Genomic DNA, 21,443 nt, shown 5'->3' on the forward strand with positions numbered 1-21,443 from the left:
GGCCGTCGAGGTTTTGGACAAATATCAAACTGAGGAGGAGGAAGAGGATCGGATGATGAGCCCAGAGCAGCGGCACGGCTACGTACGGTGCAAAAGAAGTTCAACCTACATGCGCGCGTGCGGCATGTAGCGGGGTCGCTTGTTCACGTGTGCGCGCACGAGGAATGTACCTGGAGCTACCTGTGCCTGGGGCTACCTGTATCTGGAGCTACCTGTGGCTGGGGCTACATGTGGCTGGAGCTGTCCTGCTAACCTGTACCACTCGCGGCTGCTTGTTGGGGTGATTGTGGGTCCTGGTGATTGTGGGTCCTGCTGATTAGGCGGCTCGTGATTAGGGGGCTCGTGATTAGGGGGCCGGTGGTGCCAAGACCCACGAGAGCGAAAATGGGAGAGAGAAAAAAAACACTTGCACCTGTTAAAGTTGATGAAAGAACGTGTCATTATTGTACGTTTCAGAGGAAATCGGTTTGGGGAAGGCGGCTGCTGGTAAGTGGAATTAAACAAGTCCGTGTACTACCCAGTAACCATGCCAACGCTGCGCCAACATCGGCATGTGGTTTGGAATCATTGGTGGCCAACGTTGGTCCCCAACGTCCCTTGAGTTCCTGGGTGGCACCTGGTAAACGCGTGCGAGTGACCGCGCACGGACGTTCGCTGCCCAATGAACACAGCACTTAGCGCGTGAACACGGCAGACAGGGCATGCGGTGCACACACAGCCTCAGCTCGTTCTGCCCAACCAAGGGAGCAGACGCGGCGCCTCGGCCCCTTAGCCAGCTGTGCCTTGGCTGCACATGCTCTAGAATTAAGTGATTCTTTATTTAATTGATTAGTTAATTAATTGGAGCTGGCTGCCCGCTAATATCTGTAGAATGGGGAGCGGTAGTCCAGCGGTTAGCGCAACGCTGCGTTACAAACCCGGCGACCCGAGTTCGATTCCCGCTCACGGCCAACACCAGTGACGATTATCTGGACCGGTCCTGGGCCTCCTCGACGTCGACTCAGCCTCAAAAATGAGCACCTGGTGCGGTGTGTAAACATCGCCACTAGGGAGACAAAGGCGGCCTGGCGTGGTGCTGGCCACCCACCCCCTCGTGTGCCGTGCCGGCCTTCATAGGTGCTGCTCACTGACAGCACTTGTCTCAAGTCTGCTAAAGCTATACGGGGGATCTTTGTCTTTGTTGTGTGAAGCGTTAGCCCCATCTCGACAAAGGGCCCGTCAGGGGTTCTACTCGAGGTTGAGGAGGCAACTGCAGACCCCTCCCTCCCTCCCAAAGATTACCGCTCAACTCAGTCGCTGAGCGGCGACACCACTACGGCGTCTGATGGCCAGTAGCCGGTAAATGTGCAAACGTTGGGCCCACGTTGGTTAAAGACGTTGGGGCAACTTCAACCAACCGAAATCCCAACGTGTGTATGCTTACCGGATAGGCCCTTGGGCCATCGCGGACATAACGTGGCCTGTTCCAACATCCGTCCCCAAAGCGTGTGGAAGGAAGCGCGGCGCTCGCTCGCTGCTGGGTCCTCATGCAAATCACGATGTGTTTGTTCACGTTCTGTCCCTACCGCCGCAGTTTTGTTTCGCCGTATCTATGACCGTGGCGTTAGACGCGAGTCGAAAACCGCGGCACGCGAGTCGGCAGCTGCCCACGCAACTCGCTGCGGTTGCGCTCTGCGGTGGGTGGCGAGGGGGGCAGCGCTGCGCTGTTTGCCCGGTGCCCACGTGGGTTCAGTCAACAGCTGGGCACGCACGCACGCAGCGACTTCCTCCAAGCGGCAGTTGAGATCAGGTGAATGAATGTCCTTCATTCAATAGCACAGGTGTGGGGGTGTGGGCCCAGGGAGATCGGGGCTGGGTTACTACAGCTCGAATCCTGGCCTGGGTGACCCCACGCCAGACACCTGCTACCAGCCCCCTCAACTCCGAGCGGAGGACGTAACAAAAGTGTCAGTGGTCATTATTACAGACTGACACATGCGAGTGCGATTCCGCAGCTGGAAGGGAAAATATCCCCGCAAAGTTCGAATTGATGATGAACGCCGGCAGTGATCGCCGTGCGGTCCGCATTGTGACCGCTCACAGATTGCATGCGTGTTGAACTTCTTTCGCAACCTGCGTAGCCAGACGGACTCCTCGGAGGTTGCGGAGGAGGGAGAAGAAACGAAACACAAAAGAGCAGTTGTAAAGAAATGAGTGTTTAACCGAGATGATGATTTGAAAGTGCACAACTCCAGAGGCTTCGTAATGTCGGAGGAGCGTTCCAGACGGCCACAGGAGCGCTGTGAGGATGGCGGCAAGCACGTCTATAAGGAATGCATTTGTTGTAAGATGTAGAGGAAACACTTGCTAATTAACTGATTACCAATCTATTACATGAATACAATACCCCCCCCCTTCCTCCGCCTCTGACCTCTGACCTCTGCACTTGATGGCTTCAGTGACGACCTCGTCCTGCTGCTGCTGCTGCTCCTGCTGCTGCTGCTGCTGCTCTCTGTAAGACCAGAAGCAGGTGGATTGCTGCACGATTCTGGCAAATCGCCCGATGCCGCATACCAGGCGAGGTGGTTAACATCTCCTAGCCAACGCGGTCACCCCCCAAATCGTTTGCAGTGAGTGCATTGGCAACCAGCTCCGGGACATGTCGCCATCACGCGCAAGAGTTACATTTCGACTTTCGGGGGGGGGGGGGGGAGGTTAAATTTGCCTCTGTGGCCCCTTCATGGGAGGTGTTGACAAAGAAAATTGATGACGATTGTGTTACAATCCGTTCGAGGTCTTCCGTGATGGTGCTTGTTCTGCGACAGGGACATCCTGCCACCCCTCGTATACACAACTCCGACTTGTCCTGGAGGGTGAGCGTCGTGAGCGTCGTGAGAGTGAGGTGAGAGTGGTGAGAGTGAGTGTGGTGAGAGTGGTGAGAGTGAGTGTGGTGAGCGTGGTGAGAGTGGTGAGAGTGAGTGTGGTGAGAGTGAGAGAGTGGTGAGGGTGAGAGAGAGAGTGTGGTGAGCGTGAGTGTGGTGAGAGTGTGAGAGCGTGGTGAGAGTGAGTGTGGTGAGATTGAGCGTGGTGAGAGTGTGAGAGCGTGGTGAGAGTGGTGAACGTGAGAGTGTGGTGAGAGTGAGAGAGTGGTGAGAGAGAGTGGTGAGCGTGGTGAGAGTGGTGAGGGTGTGAGGGTGGTGAGAGTGAGTGTGAGGGTGGTGAGAGTGAGGGTGATGAGAGTCATAGAGTGGTGAGCGTGGTGAGAGTGAGAGCGTGTATCGTGTGGCGTGGTGCGAGTTTCGTCACAAAGTCGAGCCGATCGTCGTCAAGTTCCTGAGTGGCGAATGTCCAACTGCGACCTCGGATGCCGTGGCACGGGGAAGCCGCCTCTGGTACCCCCCCCCCCTGGTTGTGGTCCCCCCCCCCCCCCAACGATGATGACCCCTCCCAACGCCACTCCAGACCCCACGGAATGTTCCATTTGCCTCCGGTGAGTGGGGGGGGGCACACGACGGCACGCTCCAGTTCACCCTCTCGAGCCCTCCTCTATGTATGCTTTTCCAAAGCTGTTTATTGACGAGAAATACACACACAGGCACACGTGGTTTTCAAGCAGCGTCCATCGAGTCTCTTTTTATTCGGTTAAAACGCGCGCGAGACGACTGCTGTGAAAGTGGAGCACCACCTGGGAGTGTCGCTTTAGCAGGCGCAGGAGTGAGTGGTGGAGTGGGTGGTGGAGTGAGTGGTGCAGTGAGTGGTGGAGTGGGTGGTGGAGTGGGTGGTGGAGGAGCGAGTGGTGGAGTGAGTGGTGGAGTGAGTGAGTGGTGGAGTGAGTGGTAGTAGAAGAGTGAGTGGTGGAGTGAGTGGTGGAGTGAGTGAGTGGTGGAGTGAGTGAGTGGTGGAGTGAGTGAGTGGTAGAGGAGTGAGTGGTGGAGTGAGTGGTGCAGTGAGTGGTGGAGTGAGTGAGTGAGTGGTGGAGTGAGTGGTGGAGTGGGTGGTAGTAGAAGAGTGAGTGGTGGAGGAGTGGTGGAGTGAGTGGTGGAGTGAGTGGTGGAGTGAGTGAGTGGTGGAGTGGGTGGTAGTAGAAGAGTGAGTGGTGGAGGAGTGGTGGAGTGAGTGGTGGAGTGAGTGAGTGGTGGAGTGAGTGGTGGAGTGGGTGAGTGGTGGAGTGAGTGAGTGGTGGAGGAGTGGTGGAGTGAGTGGTGGAGTGAGTGAGTGGTGGAGTGGGTGGTAGTAGAAGAGTGAGTGGTGGAGGAGTGGTGGAGTGAGTGGTGGAGTGAGTGGTGGAGTGAGTGAGTGGTGGAGTGGGTGGTAGTAGAAGAGTGAGTGGTGGAGGAGTGGTGGAGTGAGTGGTGGAGTGAGTGAGTGGTGGAGTGAGTGAGTGGTGGAGTGGGTGGTAGTAGAAGAGTGAGTGGTGGAGTGAGTGGTGGAGTGAGTGGTGGAGTGAGTGAGTGGTGGAGTGGGTGGTAGTAGAAGAGTGAGTGGTGGAGGAGTGGTGGAGTGAGTGGTGGAGTGAGTGAGTGGTGGAGTGGGTGGTAGTAGAAGAGTGAGTGGTGGAGTGGTGGAGTGAGTGGTGGAGTGAGTGAGTGGTGGAGTGGGTGGTAGTAGAAGAGTGAGTGAGTGGTGGAGTGAGTGGTAGAGGAGTGGGTGGTGGAGGAGCGAGTGGTGGAGTGAGTGGTGCAGTGAGTGGTGGAGTGGGTGGTGGAGTGGGTGGTGGAGGAGCGAGTGGTGGAGTGAGTGGTGGAGTGAGTGGTGGAGTGGGTGGTAGAGGAGTGAGTGGGTGGTGGAGTGGGTGGTGCAGTGAGTGAGTGGTGGAGTGAGTGGTGGAGTGAGTGGTGGAGTGAGTGGTGGAGTGAGTGGTGGAGTGAGTGGTGGAGTGAGTGGTGCAGTGAGTGGTGGAGTGAGTGAGTGGTAGAGGAGTGAGTGGTGGAGTGAGTGGTGGAGTGAGTGGTGGAGTGAGTGGTAGAGGAGTGGGTGGTGGAGGAGCGAGTGGTGGAGTGAGTGGTCCAGTGAGTGGTGGAGGAGTGGGTGGTGGAGTGGGTGGTGGAGGAGCGAGTGGTGGAGTGAGTGGTGGAGTGAGTGGTGGAGTGGGTGGTAGAGGAGTGAGTGGTGGAGTGGGTGGTAGAGGAGTGAGTGGTAGAGGAGTGAGTGGTGGAGTGAGTGGTGGTGCAGTGAGTGGTGGAGTGGTGGAGTCGATCGGTGCGGCACGGGTGAAGGAAGGGAGCATCGCTCACAAGACAACAAAGAGACACTTCACAACCTGAATGAGTGCTTAGGGCCGGGGTTAACTTCTAAACCGGGCCTGGAGTGCGCAACCCGTGGCCCAGTCGCCCACTGTGCGTGGCAGCGCCGCTCGTGCCAGCCCCTCGCGGCTCGCCTCCCCTCGATGGCCGATTGATAATGGACGCGGGATGACTGCGTCCGCCATCAAACGTTGCAGTTGCCGTGTAGAGTCCAGTGCACAACGAATTTGGCAAAACAAGGTACAAGGAAGGGACGGGGGTGCCCAAGATGGACGAACGAGGGCACGCTCAAGATGAGCATCGGGGAAGAATCAAGATCTTTCTGTAGGCTGCAGGAGGAATCCGATGAGCTATGAAGCTCTTTCACAGTTGTCCGGTAGGGGCACGGGGGGGGGGGGTGAGGAGGGGGGTCCAGCAAGTCACAGTAAGTGGAGGAGGAGGCGAGGGAGAAGGAATGGTGGGGCCAATATGAGAGGATGGGAAAGCAACGGAAAAAGTGGACCAATTCGATCGACAACGAGCGACCGGGCCAAGATGTCGGGTTGGTGGTGGTGGTGGTGGTGATGGTGGTGAGAGAGAGAGAGAGAGGAGGGAAGAGAGGCAAGGAAGGAGCGAGCTGCATGGAGTGGCGTCCGTTTCCACAGTGGGCGGGGAAAGGGGGAGGGATTCAGAGTGGGGGGGGGGGGGTCACGCACAAGTCACGTGATTTAGGGGAGGCTTGAGCTGATTCTGAAAGCGATATGAAGTATGGTCAAACAACCGCTGTTGTGCGACAGTGTGTAGAGGCCTTCATCCAACAGCGGATTAATGACGGGCTGTAATCACAGCAACAGTGACGTAGTAACTACATTACCAGTGGTGTAGTAACTACATTACCAGTGGTGTAGTAACTACATTACCAGTGGTGTAGTAACTACATTACCAGTGGTGTAGTAACTACATTACCAGTGGTGTAGTAACTACATTACCAGTGGTGTAGTAACTACATTACCAGTGGTGTAGTAACTACATTATCAGTGGTGTAGTAACTACATTACCAGTGGTGTAGTAACTACATTACCAGTGGTGTAGTAACTACATTACCAGTGGTGTAGTAACTACATTACCAGTGGTGTAGTAACTACATTACCAGTGGTGTAGTAACTACATTATCAGTGGTGTAGTAACTACATTATCAGTGGTGTAGTAACTACATTACCAGTGGTGTAGTAACTACATTATCAGTGGTGTAGTAACTACATTATCAGTGGTGTAGTAACTACATTACCAGTGGTGTAGTAACTACATTACCAGTGGTGTAGTAACTACATTACCAGTGGTGTAGTAACTACATTACCAGTGGTGTAGTAACTACATTATCAGTGGTGTAGTAACTACATTACCAGTGGTGTAGTAACTACATTATCAGTGGTGTAGTAACTACATTACCAGTGGTGTAGTAACTACATTACCAGTGGTGTAGTAACTACATTATCAGTGGTGTAGTAACTACATTATCAGTGGCGTAGTAACTACATTACCAGTGGTGTAGTAACTACATTATCAGTGGTGTAGTAACTACATTACCAGTGGTGTAGTAACTACATTATCAGTGGTGTAGTAACTACATTATCAGTGGTGTAGTAACTACATTATCAGTGGCGTAGTAACTACATTATCAGTGGTGTAGTAACTACATTACCAGTGGTGTAGTAACTACATTACCAGTGGTGTAGTAACTACATTACCAGTGGTGTAGTAACTACATTATCAGTGGTGTAGTAACTACATTATCAGTGGCGTAGTAACTACATTATCAGTGGTGTAGTGACTACATTATCAGTGGCGTAGTAACTACATTACCAGTGGTGTAGTAACTACATTACCAGTGGTGTAGTAACTACATTACCAGTGGTGTAGTAACTACATTATCAGTGGTGTAGTAACTACATTATCAGTGGTGTAGTAACTACATTATCAGTGGCGTAGTAACTACATTATCAGTGGTGTAGTAACTACATTACCAGTGGTGTAGTAACTACATTACCAGTGGCGTAGTAACTACATTACCAGTGGTGTAGTAACTACATTACCAGTGGCGTAGTAACTACATTATCAATGGTGTAGTAACTACATTACCAGTGGCGTAGTAACTACATTACCAGTGGTGTAGTAACTACATTACCAGTGGCGTAGTAACTACATTACCAGTGGTGTAGTAACTACATTACCAGTGGCGTAGTAACTACATTATCAGTGGCGTAGTAACTACATTATCAGTGGTGTAGTAACTACATTACCAGTGGCGTAGTAACTACATTACCAGTGGTGTAGTAACTACATTATCAGTGGTGTAGTAACTACATCATCAGTGGTGTAGTAACTACATTATCAGTGGTGTAGTGACTACATTACCAGTGGCGTAGTAACTACATTACCAGTGGCGTAGTAACTACATTACCAGTGGTGTAGTAACTACATTATCAGTGGCGTAGTAACTACATTACCAGTGGCGTAGTAACTACATTATCAGTGGTGTAGTAACTACATTACCAGTGGTGTAGTAACTACATTATCAGTGGTGTAGTAACTACATTACCAGTGGCGTAGTAACTACATTACCAGTGGTGTAGTAACTACATTACCAGTGGTGTAGTAACTACATTACCAGTGGTGTAGTAACTACATTATCAGTGGTGTAGTAACTACATTATCAGTGGTGTAGTAACTACATTATCAGTGGTGTAGTAACTACATTACCAGTGGAGTAGTAACTACATTACCAGTGGTGTAGTAACTACATTATCAGTGGTGTAGTAACTACATTACCAGTGGTGTAGTAACTACATTATCAGTGGTGTAGTAACTACATTACCAGTGGTGTAGTAACTACATTATCAGTGGAGTAGTAACTACATTACCAGTGGTGTAGTAACTACATTACCAGTGGTGTAGTAACTACATTATCAGTGGTGTAGTAACTACATTACCAGTGGTGTAGTAACTACATTACCAGTGGTGTAGTAACTACATTACCAGTGGAGTAGTAACTACATTACCAGTGGTGTAGTAACTACATTACCAGTGGTGTAGTAACTACATTATCAGTGGTGTAGTAACTACATTATCAGTGGTGTAGTAACTACATTATCAGTGGTGTAGTAACTACATTACCAGTGGAGTAGTAACTACATTACCAGTGGTGTAGTAACTACATTATCAGTGGTGTAGTAACTACATTATCAGTGGTGTAGTAACTACATTATCAGTGGTGTAGTAACTACATTATCAGTGGTGTAGTAACTACATTACCAGTGGTGTAGTAACTACATTATCAGTGGTGTAGTAACTACATTATCAGTGGTGTAGTAACTACATTATCAGTGGTGTAGTAACTACATTACCAGTGGTGTAGTAACTACATTATCAGTGGTGTAGTAACTACATTATCAGTGGTGTAGTAACTACATTATCAGTGGTGTAGTAACTACATTATCAGTGGTGTAGTAACTACATTATCAGTGGTGTAGTAACTACATTATCAGTGGTGTAGTAACTACATTACCAGTGGTGTAGTAACTACATTACCAGTGGTGTAGTGACTACATTATCAGTGGTGTAGTAACTACATTACCAGTGGTGTAGTAACTACATTACCAGTGGTGTAGTAACTACATTATCAGTGGTGTAGTAACTACATTACCAGTGGTGTAGTAACTACATTATCAGTGGTGTAGTAACTACATTATCAGTGGTGTAGTAACTACATTACCAGTGGTGTAGTAACTACATTATCAGTGGCGTAGTAACTACATTACCAGTGGTGTAGTAACTACATTACCAGTGGTGTAGTAACTACATTATCAGTGGCGTAGTAACTACATTACCAGTGGTGTAGTAACTACATTATCAGTGGCGTAGTAACTACATTATCAGTGGTGTAGTAACTACATTATCAGTGGTGTAGTAACTACATTATCAGTGGCGTAGTAACTACATTATCAGTGGTGTAGTAACTACATTATCAGTGGTGTAGTAACTACATTACCAGTGGTGTAGTAACTACATTATCAGTGGCGTAGTAACTACATTATCAGTGGTGTAGTAACTACATTATCAGTGGTGTAGTAACTACATTACCAGTGGTGTAGTAACTACATTATCAGTGGTGTAGTAACTACATTATCAGTGGCGTAGTAACTACATTATCAGTGGCGTAGTAACTACATTATCAGTGGTGTAGTAACTACATTATCAGTGGTGTAGTAACTACATTACCAGTGGTGTAGTAACTACATTATCAGTGGTGTAGTAACTACATTACCAGTGGTGTAGTAACTACATTATCAGTGGCGTAGTAACTACATTATCAGTGGTGTAGTAACTACATTATCAGTGGTGTAGTAACTACATTATCAGTGGTGTAGTAACTACATTATCAGTGGTGTAGTAACTACATTATCAGTGGTGTAGTAACTACATTATCAGTGGTGTAGTAACTACATTATCAGTGGCGTAGTAACTACATTATCAGTGGCGTAGTAACTACATTATCAGTGGTGTAGTAACTACATTATCAGTGGTGTAGTAACTACATTATCAGTGGTGTAGTAACTACATTATCAGTGGTGTAGTAACTACATTACCAGTAGTGTAGTGACTACATTATCAGCCCAGGGGATGAGGCAGTCGGCCAGGTGGAGCCCCAGTATTGAAGTTCTCTCTTCACAGTCACACCCTGGAGGCTGGGAGAGATTGCGGCTCCTCTGGCCCTGATCCACGTCCTCGCTACTCCCACGGTCTCTGTAGGGGCGCTCCGCATTCGTCAGTCACAGCCACGACAGCTCCGTAGTTCGTTACCTCTTTGCAATATATTACGATACCGCTCTAATTAAAATAAAATAAAAACGTGCGACGAAAATTCAAGGGTTTTCATTGAAAATAAATGTAAACCGCATTTTAAATAAGTCTTTGTTGTTCTTTTCCACTCTTGTTGAACACAGATCTCATGGCGGTTGTCAAGGGAGGCCCCAACTCGTAGCTTTGCCCCCCCCCTCGGCCCCCCTCGGCCCCCCTCGGCCCCCCTCGGCCCCCCTCGGCCCCCCTCGGCCCCCCTCGGCCCCCCTCGGCCCCCCTCGGCCCCCCTCGGCCCCCCTCGGCCCCCCTCGGCCCCCCTCGGCCCCCCTCGGCCCCCGTGGTGGCCAAAGCTACGAGTTGGGGTCAAGGCCCCCCCCCTGCTGCTGCTGCTGCTGCACAGCGCACAGAACCGTGCATTGCATGCACTACGCATTACATTCAAATGCTTGTTTTTTCAAACGCTACTTTTGAAAGGTACAGAACAACGGGAATCGTGTCTGTATATTGAAAACATTATATATATGTCGTAATAAAAACTTTAAACGCAAAACTCACAGTCCCGACACCAATACTTCACATTGCACGACCCACGCCCCCCCCTGTAGACTCAGAGTCGGAGGCAGTAGCAAGCCTGTTAAGTAACGTTCGTCACACACACACACACACGAAGAGGTCACGGAGAGGTCACGGAGAGGTCACGGAGAGGTCACGGAGAGGTCACGATTGCCCCCCGCCCCGTAACAGGCGGGAGGTGTCAGGAGTGGACACGACGCGCTCGAGTCGAGCGACTTCCCATCGTCGGTGGCCACGTCCACTCCGTCGTTTTCATCATCATCATCACCGCCGCCGCCGTTCCCATCAACCACCCCAGCCCTCTTCCTCGCGTTCGACCACATCACCATCATCACCATCATCCACATCGCCATCGCCATCCTCATAATCCACATCACCATCACCATCCTCATCACCATCATCCACATCACCATCACTATCCACATCGCCAATGGCGGTTTCCTCAACCTCATTCCCTCCCTCATTCCCAACCTCATTCCCAACCTCATCCCCTCCCTCATTCCCTCCCTCATTCCCAACCTCATTCCCAACCTCATTCCCAACCTCATCCCCAACCTCATCCCCTCCCTCATCCCCTCCCTCATTCCCAACCTCATTCCCTCCCTCATTCCCTCCCTCATTCCCTCCCTCATTCCCTCCCTCATTCCCAACCTCATTCCCAACCTCATTCCCAACCTCATTCCCAACCTCATCCCCTCCCTCATTCCCTCCCTCATTCCCTCCCTCATTCCCTCCCTCATTCCCTCCCTCATTCCCTCCCTCATTCCCAACCTCATTCCCAACCTCATCCCCTCCCTCATTCCCTCCCTCATTCCCTCCCTCATTCCCAACCTCATTCCCAACCTCATCCCCTCCCTCATTCCCTCCCTCATTCCCTCCCTCATTCCCAACCTCATTCCCAACCTCATCACCTCCCTCATTCCCTCCCTCATTCCCAACCTCATTCCCCTCCTCATCCCCTCCGTCATCCCCAAACTCATTCCCAACCTCATTCCCAACCTCATCCCCTCCCTCATTCCCTCCCTCATTCCCTCCCTCATTCCCAACCTCATTCCCCTCCTCATCCCCTCCGTCATCCCCAAACTCATTCCCAACCGCATCCCCTCTCTGACCCCCTCCCCCACCCGCGACCCTGCGCGCGACCTGCCCCACCAGCTCGTCGGCCTGCGTGGCGCGGCCCTCCAGGTCGCCCACGTGCCCGGCCAGCACGCCCACGTGCCCCTCCAAGTCGCCCACATCCCCCGCCAGCTCGTCGGCCTGCGTGACGTGCCCCTCCAAGTCGCCCACGCGGCCCGCCAGGTCACCCACGTGCCCCGCCAACACGCCCACGCGCACCGTCAGCTCGTCGACGAACCTCTCGGCGGCGGCCGCGTCCCCCCGCAGCGCCTCCAGCCGGTGGGCCGCGCCCGAGGCCCCCGCGGCGGCCCGCAGCAGCGCGGCGCGCCCGGCCGCCAGCGCGCCCAGCCGCTCGGCGGCGGCGCCCTGCGAGGCCCGCAGCGCCAGCACGTCGGCGGCCAGCGAGTCGGAGCGCCGCTCGGCCCCGCTCGCCCGCCAGGCGCAGCTCCCCCAGGGACTCGACGTTGGAGGCGATGGCGGCGCCCAGGCGGCGCGCCGTCTCGGCGTCGAGCGCGTCGGCGCGCTCCCCCAGCGAGGAGAGGCGCTGGCGCAGGCCGCTCACCTCCTCCTGCAGGCCTGCGGCGGGCGGGGCAAGCGGGCAAGCGTGTGACGAGGTTGACAAGCGATGTGTGGCGGGGTTAGCGAGGTTAACAAGCGATGTGTGGGTTAGTAGGCAAGTGTGTGACGAGGTTAACAAGCGATGTGTGGGTTAGTAGGCAAGTGTGTAACGAGGTTAACAAGCGATGTGTGGCGGGGTTAGCGAGGTTAACAAGCGATGTGTGGGTTAGTAGGCAAGTGTGTGACGAGGTTAACAAGCGATGTGTGGGTTAGTAGGCAAGTGTGTAACGAGGTTAACAAGCGATGTGTGGCGGGGTTAGCGAGGTTAACAAGCGATGTGTGGGTTAGTAGGCAAGTGTGTAACGAGGTTAACAAGCGATGTGTGGCGGGGTTAGCGAGGTTAACAAGCGATGTGTGGGTTAGTAGGCAAGTGTGTAACGAGGTTAACAAGCGATGTGTGGCGGGGTTAGAGGGCAAGCGTGCCGGATAGATTTTATTTCAGAAGCGACCTGGCCACAAATGAGAGCTCGACGAAGTGGGTTATCATCATCATCATCACCACGTGGAAATGTAGAGCAGCCAAATACTCTCACCGCGTGACGTTGATGATTCTAAATGTTGAGGGGAAAACCGGAGGACCCGGGGAAAACATCCACAGAACCACGGGCAGAGAGAGAGACACGCAAACTCCAAATACACAGGCATCAGGGTCTGAATGGAACCCACGACTTCCTGTAGACCAAGTGAGGCAGTTAACATCTCTCCTCTCTCTCTCTCTCTACCTGTGATGCGTCGCATGTCGGTCTTGATCGCCGTGAGCTGCTTGGAGAGTTCTCGCGCCACTCGCAACGCCTCCTGTCCCAGGTCGCTCGCCGCTCCCGGTCGCTGCCCGTTCCTCGCTGGGTGCTCCCCCTCCTCCTCCACCTCTCCCTTCACCCCCTTTCTTTCTCGATCATCCCCCTCCTCCTCAATCCCTGGGCCACCTCGTCTCCCAGTACCCGCATCGCCGGCATCAATGGAATCTCCGACGCCTTCTAAAGCTGTCACCTGCACAGAGAGAGAGAGAGAAGGGGGAGTAAATGATGATGATGTTAACACGCGGTGAGCAGGAGCAGGGCCCTTCGCGACCAATATCATCCATAAGAGGATTTATTGGTTAGATCGCGTAAATAGAAATGTGTCGTTAAACCCACCACCACCCAACACAGCCAATTAGTCAGGTTTGTCACGTAAACAGAACATGCAAATTTGCTGCACTAGTTACGAGTGTGCTGCACTAGTTACTAGTGTGCTGCACTAGTTACTAGTGTGCTGCACTAGTTACTAGTGTGCTGCACTAGTTACTAGTGTGCTGCACTAGTTACTAGTGTGCTGCACTAGTTACTAGTGTGCTGCACTAGTTACTAGTGTGCTGCACTAGTCACGTGATCATCCATTATAATTTACATGACGACATTCACCTCCCCTCTGCACTTCGTGCACGGCGATGACGTCACCTTTACTCTGTCTAAGACCGACGATCCTGGTTGTAACAACAGCCAAACGTCAAATTCAAACTGTAAATGCCGTGGGTTTACTATGCATCACATCGGTGTGCTGTATACACTTACACGACTTAACCCAAAACAACCTTTATTATAAATTGTGACGTTCCCACCTCCGATGAGCACCGTTGACTATGTACGTTGCGAAAGAAGCTTAGGATACAAAGAAATCGATGTTTCTAACTGACAACCATTCCCTAATCCACAAATTCCTCTTTTTGTTGGTGTAATTCCAAGCATGCAGCTTTCCCACATACATACATGGTGCTGGGAGTAGAGCAAACCCTTCATATTTGCGTGGGGAGTATACGTTCTTGAACAATGTCGCAAATTTTAAATCCGCGAACATTTATACTCAAAGCTCATGGGGATTGTTCTCCGGGTCCTCCGGTTTTTCCCTCCACATGTCGACGAATCGACACGCGCTCAGAGTGCTGCTGCTGCTGCTGCTGTAAATGTCCCCACGACGACGACGACGAGCCGCCTCGTTGAGCGTTGTTGTCATTTGTGACCGTCCGGTCTCCGCTGACAAACAGCTGCTTAGCCTCCGTGGGGCATTGCCTGGTAAAATAAACACTTAGTTTCGTTTTCTAGTCCAGCCACGGGAATCTCACTCGCCGCACGGCCACATCCCGGTAACCGCGCGACATTTAGGCCGTGTGGTCAGAACCGACGGACCGACGTTTGCCCAAACTGTGCTGTTTCCGATGATGATGATGTTGAATCTGACGATGAGGGGAAAAGGGAGATAGACGTTGGGATGGACCTGCTTTTGTTGGTCTCGAATCACAGCCTGAAGGCTTTCGATCCGGGCCCTCAGCTCCTCCAAGTCCCGCACGCCAGGCCCCCGCGTCTCCAGCTCCGAGAGTTGCCCGATCTGAACGCCCAGCCACCTGGGAGGAACACAGGCACACAAAGACGACGACGACCCTCCTCCTCCACGCGCTGTTGGGGGAAGTGTGGTGAGCGAGCACCCTATGAAGGCCGGCACGGCACACGATGGGGCTGGTGTCAGCAACAGCGTGCCAGGCCGTCTTTGTTTCCCCAGTGCTGATGTCTACATTCTGTAGCAGGTGCTCATAAAAGGCTGAGTTGACCTGGGGGAGGCCCAGGACCGGTTAAAAAATGTCGTTCAGTGGGTCTGGGTGTCAAATTTTGACTTACAACTTTCGTGACTGCAGGAATTCATAGTCTTTGGTTATTTCGGTAAAGTCACGTGGACAGAAAATATAAATACAATTTTTTAATAAGGGGTCTTCATCATTTTTCTTTTATTTTCTATCTCCGTGACTTTACCGAAGGAACCAAAGGGTTTGGGTGTCGGTCACAGTTGGGCCTGGTTAATACTAAAAAACACAACAAAACGCTGGTCAATAGTAACACTGCCTGGCCTTAAAGTAAAAACGATATACAACAGACGTTTTGGGCAATGGCCCTTCTTCTTGTGCTGCAGAAGGATCATCGCCTGAAACGTCGCCTATTATCCTTGAACAGTATTTATATGATAGGCACACCAGAAATGAGTGCCATGCCAGCGCAGCTGCCCCAGGCGGTCGTGGTGGTGGTGGTTTAAGGTGAGGAATGCGGCACGGACCTTCGGTCCGCACTTGCCTCGAGGGTTACCTCTAGGGCAGCGGTTCTTAAACCTTCAGTGCAGCCTTTGCCACTGCTAAAGGAGGTCTCATGGTGTTAACTGCCGGGTTGGTTTGAAGGCTTCTGGGGACCCAGGCAGCGCGGGTTGCTCCGGAACTCGCAACCCCCCCCCCCCCTCATGGACGGCCCTGTGCACTGCCATCCCATATATATACACAGGGTGCTTCAAAGAAATGTGAACACTTTATAGAACTATGGTTTTGAATGGAAGATGATGCCATGATAACAAATGTATGTGAATAGCTTCAACAAGTCAAAGGGTCTCCACTCGCTCGCCATCATTGTCAACGCGTGCCTGGGATCTTCTCCAGGTGCCCAGAGGCACATTTCTCGTGGTCTCGTTGCAAATTCTCAGAAGCGTTCACTTTTTCTAAGCACCCTGTATGCAGTACCCACACTTCTTTCGCGCCGTACGTCGCCGACCGTGCTACTGAATCTCACGCTGCACAGCGCACCGAGCGACGGGAAAGGCACGAAGGGGCTCCCACATGTTGACAACTTCAATAAAAACCCCCCGCACCTCTCCCGCATGCGTGCGGTGCTCGCTGACGCAGCGGCGAGTGAATGCAAGCTCAGGGTTCTAGGTGGTGGGGGTCAGGGGGGGGTAGAAAGGGGTCGGAGGAGGAAGTGCGTGATTTTATTTGTATCTGCGAGGAATGTGTCTTCTGTGAGTGCGGGGAATTCCCCACGTCGGGGTCACGCACGCTCCGCGTTCCACTGGTCGCGTGCGTGACCCCCCCTCTCTCTCGTACACGAGCCTCCGATTCGCACTGGTGGCGACGCGGGAAAGGAATGCAACGAGCCGCACGGACAGCCGGGAGACAGAGACAGACGTCGTTATCATTGCCTGTCACTGAAAGCACCCCGCAATGCAAAGACAAAGGTCCCCCCTATAGCATTCAAAGACTGTTGGGGCAAGTGCTGCTAGCGAGCACCTATGAAGGCCGGGGTGGGTGGCCAGCACCACGCCCGGCCGCCTTTGTCTCCCCAGTGGCGATGCTTAGACGCCGCACCAGGTAATCATTTGAGGCTGAGTCGACAAACGGGAGCTGTGGGACCGATTCAGATAATCGTCGCCGGTGATTGGCCGTGAGCGGGGGTCGCCGGGTTCGTAGCGCGATGTCTCTCTCCACTGGTGATGTTTACACACCGCGCCCGGCCGCCTTTGTCTCTCCACTGGTGATGTTTACACACCGCGCCAGGCTCTCACGAGTGCTCGTTCACGGCAATTGATCCTGCACTCTGTTAAGGCTACACGGGGGACCTTTGTCTTTGTTGTGCATCGTCATCGCTCGAGTTGGCGTTAGCTGACGAGGCGCTTTTGTTGACGTCCCTCTGACGTTCCGATTGGGGGTTCGGACACGTGGCCCAAGATTCATCTCACCAAAACAGTGGCTGACTATAAAAACTAGAAGACTCAATGAGGGCATTCCATTTGATTCAACGGCAACAACAAACGTAACGCATCCGTCAAAAAACGCCCGACCTTGATAGGGGAAAAAATATACATGGTGGCCCACAAAGCTATTGAATTAATTTTAACGATGGCATGAAAAAATAGATGTTCTTTAAGTTAAAAGTCACTATTGTATCGACTCTATTATCATTATTCTCCCCCAAGCTACGCGGTCATCTATCCTCGTCCATTCACGTTTGATCACCAGTCACCCGGCATCTCTGCACCACGTGACTTTAATTCCTTAACACCGGATTGTGTCGGTGCACCATCTTCAGTGTGTCTCGCGTGACGCGCTTCGCTTTTCCTTCCGATTTATATTCGCCGCACTGCTGTACTCGACGATTTTAACACGTAGGCTTTCGCGACCAATATTATCCATCATAGAAACAGGAGGATGTGTCCACAACTCTGCCTCTCCTCCTGATGACGCCGGTTGTAATTACAAGCCGAACGTCACGGTACCCGAATTGTAAATGTGGTAGTGGGTTTACTCTCCAACGCACCGAATTTGTGCTGCACTAGCGACGAATCGCCACGTTTGTTTACGCGACAAAGCTTGCTGTGTCGGGTGGCGGTAGGTTTAACGACACATATCTAACCCAAAAACATCTATTATGGATTCATTTGCATTGCTTTTGTAATGTCGTTGACCCAGTTCACTCTTGCCAATGCCACGCTACCCTGGACTCTTGAGTTGGTTAACGAATAAAAACCACAACGTGAAACACTTGATGGCCATTATACCCGGGGCGTTGTGCTCCCCCGCTCGCCCTCCGTTGCCGGGAACGCTCCGTGCGCAATTCGCCGGTCGACGAATCCCCGGCGCCACGACTGCACCGCAGCGTGGACATCGGACGTGAGCCGCCTCGCGTCGCCTGCAACCCGGCCATCGAGCGGCGCGCACGCGGCTACAGAGTTCCGTGTCACTCAAATGGTGACCCCCCCCCCATCCCCCCTCCAGTAGAACCAGTTCCGCAGTCATGTTCTGCCTAAAACCACCTGAGGTCTATGCTACAAATATGACAATGCACCAGGAAGAGAGTGGATATGCAAAGTATCGCCTAGAAACAGCTGCCACGGAAAGGAGTCTGCGAACTCATCCCGTCCCCGTGAGCACCGAGGTCACGGCTGATGCAGGCCTCAGAGCGCTTGGGACTGCGGCGAGCCGAGATCTCGGTCGTTCCAAGGGAGCGCTTCGACAATAACATCGAGCAAACCCGGTGGCTACGAGATGTTATCTGCCTCGCCTGGTATACAGGAGGTCGTGGGTTCAATCCCGACCTTGACGCCTGCTGCTGTATGTTTGGAGTTTGCGTGGGTTTCTCCCTGTGGTCGCGTGGATTTTTCTCCGGGTCCACCGAGTTTTTCCCTCCACATTTAGAATCAACATCACGCGTTTAGAGTATTTGACTGACATAAATGTCCACGTGATAAGCCACTTCGCCAAGCTATCATTTGTGGCCAGGTCGCTTCTGAACAAGAGCTCTATAGCGAGTTCAGTGGGCCTTACCTGGTCAATTAAGTTTCACAGTTTAGTTGATTGGTTTTTAGCACGCCTGTCCATCTCTTGCCCTCCCATCTCCCGTCTTCTTCTTGTCGTATGGCCGCTGATGTGGATGCAGAGCAACGACTACGATTTCACATCCAGGTGGTCAGGCCCAGACAACCGCGTCAGGAATAGCGGAATAGAAGTGTATCATCATCATCGTCGTCGCTGTTACGTTATATGGGAGACGATTCCATTCCCAAATCGGTGAACGTAGACACGAGATGGTGCGTTCACGCCAAATCGGCAATGATTGCCTCTTGCCCACACACGCAAAACAAAGAACCCCCGTGTAGCCTGGACAGACTGTAGGGGCAAGTGCTGTTCGCGAGCATTTATGAAGGTTGGCAAAGCACACGAGGGGGTGGGTGGCGAGCACCACGCCCGGCCGCCTTTGTCTCCCCAGTGGCGATGTTTACACACCGCCGAGTCGCCCTAGGGGAGACCCAGGACCGGTTCAGATTATCGTCGCTGGTGTTGACCGTGAGTAGGAATCGAACCCGGGCTACCGGGTTCGTAGCGATGGTTCGCAACTCCGATAATCCCGGTTCTGGTGCTGCAGCGCTGAACCACGTGTGCACCATGAACTCGGCCAAAGGTCATCCCGTGACGGGGCGAAGAACCGAGATGAGGTCACGGCGCCGACTCTATCGCACCGCTCAGCGCGCAGCTCAAGCAAGTCGTTCGTCGTCGACCGCTCAGACACCGCGTCATAACGACGGCGTGCGTTCCGCGTTGTAGCGAAAACGCGTCGTGTGAACACCGCGCGTTGTAGCGAGGACTCGCCCCGCTCTCGGGCCCTGCAAGCTCTTTGTGAACGCGCATGAAGGCGGCTGTAGAACAAGAGGGTCTATCGGCTGCAGGGTTCACGAGCTCCGGGTGCTGGCCACAGGACCGCGGCGTGCGGCTGTCCCGCGGAGCACTTTCATGGCCTGTCCAGGTCAGGGGTCGGCAACCAGAATCACAAGGAGAGAGATTTGTGTCGAATTCGCCGGGAAGCTCGATATCTCAAGAGCAGCGATGCTCCCCCCGAGCCGCTCTGATATTCGCTGTCACTTTGCGACTCGCAGATGGCAGTGAAGGGGCGGTCACCGAGATGCTCGCTCCGTGAAGAGAATCGTTGATCGGCGACGATTCGGGCAATGCCCCTTTCTTCATGGCACGTTAAACAACAAAGTGTTCGTGCCATGAAGAAGAGCCGTTGCTGAACACGCATTGTTGAAAATCAAACCGTACACCGAACATTTGCGATGTCATGGCCCAGTGAGATCTCGCGTATCATCACCGCTCAGCGCCCCGTGCACACAAACGCACGGCGCCTTTGTCAATCCACTGCTAGATTGGAGCCATCCTCAGGCAAGCCGCAGCGTGCACGGGTTGTGGCAATTGTTTGACCATGTTTACAAAGCAAGCACCGTAGGAGGTCAGTCTGAGTTGCTGAGAGCGATGAGTTGGGGGGGGGGGCAGGCATTGTCGTGGGGACATAGAGGTACAGTACAACAATGCCTTAACAAGGGGGTAAAAGATGTATGTATGCTGAACTTCCTTCGCACCGTACATAGACAACCGAGATAATCGGACGTGCGGGGGAATGACAACTAAAGAAATTCGTTTTCAATTTAAATGATTCATAAATGTATAGCACCAGTGGTTTCTTAGTATCTTAAAAAAGAGCGTTCCAGACGGTCACGAAAGCGCATTTATATATATAATAGGCGACGTTTCAGACAATGACCCTTCACCACAGCAGCACGTAGAGAGAGCCGCGGACATCGCGGACAGAGCACGAGAGGCGAGTTGACATCAAAAGGGGTCCTGGTGCCTCCCCCTCTGGGGACCGCAATGTCCAGGGCGGTGAAGCGTGCTGGAGAGAAGCACGACCACGCGTGAGCGTTGTGGCGTTGGGGGGGTAATGTGTGGAACGCACTCGCGTCCCACGAATGTGGTGGCCGCGCGGGGCCACGCAATGCCACGCGTGCCACACCGTGTGTCACCTAGAGAACACACCGTGTGGCACCTACAGAGAACGCACCGTGTGTCGACGCGTGAACACACGGTCACAAGGCGCAGAGAGAGAGGGGGAGGGAGAGGGGGTGGCCCACGCACCCAGCCAAGATCAGACTCGCGACGAGGCTCGTGACGGCCAGGGCCACCCTCCGATGGGACGCCTGGACCCCCAGTGTGCCCCCCACGGTGCCCCCCGCGGTGCCCCCCCGACCGAAGGAGTCTGCCGCTGTTGTTCCCCTCCTCCGCTGCCGCAAATCGTCAGACGCAGCCATCGCCCGCTCCGCGTGCGTGGTGGTGGGTGGGTGGTGGGTGGGCGTCTTCACGGAGCTTGTACTGCTACTGGATCCTGTCTTGTCGCCCTGGCTGCTACATCAGCGCGCCTGGTGGCTGCCCAGATGCGGCCTCGATTATAATCGGAAGCGGCAGCAGCAACAATAAAGTGGAAGCGATGTTTTTGTTCCGACAAAAATTTCACTCAAGCGATCCGAGGAACGACTTTTGCAACTTTGGGGGCTGTACCATGTTACTGTTAAGCAGTGCTGAAGGGGTCGGCTGGAGTTTGGATGATCGAATCACTTCACAGCGTAGCTGTTGTCGATACCCTGTTGTTTAAGCCATACAAAGGAATATTCCGTGGGGTCTATTTCATACGTACACTTTAACTGCGGCGTAAATGTGATGATAAATGCGTTGTTATTATTCGTGTAAAACTTTCGTTTGTAAAAAAAAATGTTAACCCACCCCACCCCGACCCCACAGTTGGTCTCGTCCACAGCGTTGTCACGAGCGCGTGGCGGTGACGTGGCGCAGGGGATTCCTCCGCCCGAGGTGAAGGCGCAGCCCCTGCAACGGCCCCGCTCCTCCTCGCCCCCTGCCGGCTGCGTCACCAAGAGCCTCGAGTGAGGCTTTCTCTCTCTCTCAATATCGAT

General features: G+C 52.8%; 1 protein-coding gene across 1 annotated transcript; it reads right to left on the reverse strand.

Moving 5' to 3' along the window:
* Positions 1-720: 720 nt before the first annotated feature.
* On the reverse strand, positions 721-21,144 carry LOC144727885 (uncharacterized). The gene is made up of 8 exons (XM_078607022.1): positions 20,614-21,144; positions 14,616-14,742; positions 13,088-13,352; positions 12,076-12,323; positions 11,775-12,017; positions 4,854-5,270; positions 3,925-4,781; positions 721-730 (listed from the first exon to the last, which is right to left on the reverse strand). Exons 1-8 carry the CDS (start codon positions 20,784-20,786, stop codon positions 721-723), a joined length of 2,340 nt encoding a protein of 779 aa, XP_078463148.1. The 5' UTR covers positions 20,787-21,144.
* Between the last annotated feature and the right edge of the window lie 299 nt (positions 21,145-21,443).

Source organism: Lampetra planeri, chromosome 27 (assembly GCF_965212315.1).
Source record: "Lampetra planeri chromosome 27, kcLamPlan1.2.h2, whole genome shotgun sequence".
Lineage (NCBI taxonomy): Eukaryota > Metazoa > Chordata > Hyperoartia > Petromyzontiformes > Petromyzontidae > Lampetra > Lampetra planeri.

Excerpts from the sequence above, each read along its gene's own strand:
- LOC144727885 (XM_078607022.1), bottom strand. The coding sequence starts at position 20,786 with ATGGCTGCGTCTGACGATTTGCGGCAGCGGAGGAGGGGAACAACAGCG. Across the intron at positions 14,743-20,613 it reads GCGAGTCTGATCTTGGCTGG|GTGGCTGGGCGTTCAGATCG; the intron begins GTGCGTGGGCCA and ends TGTTCCTCCCAG. Across the intron at positions 4,782-4,853 it reads ACTCACTGCACCACTCACTC|ACTGCACCACCCACTCCACC; the intron begins CACCACTCACTC and ends CACCACTCACTC.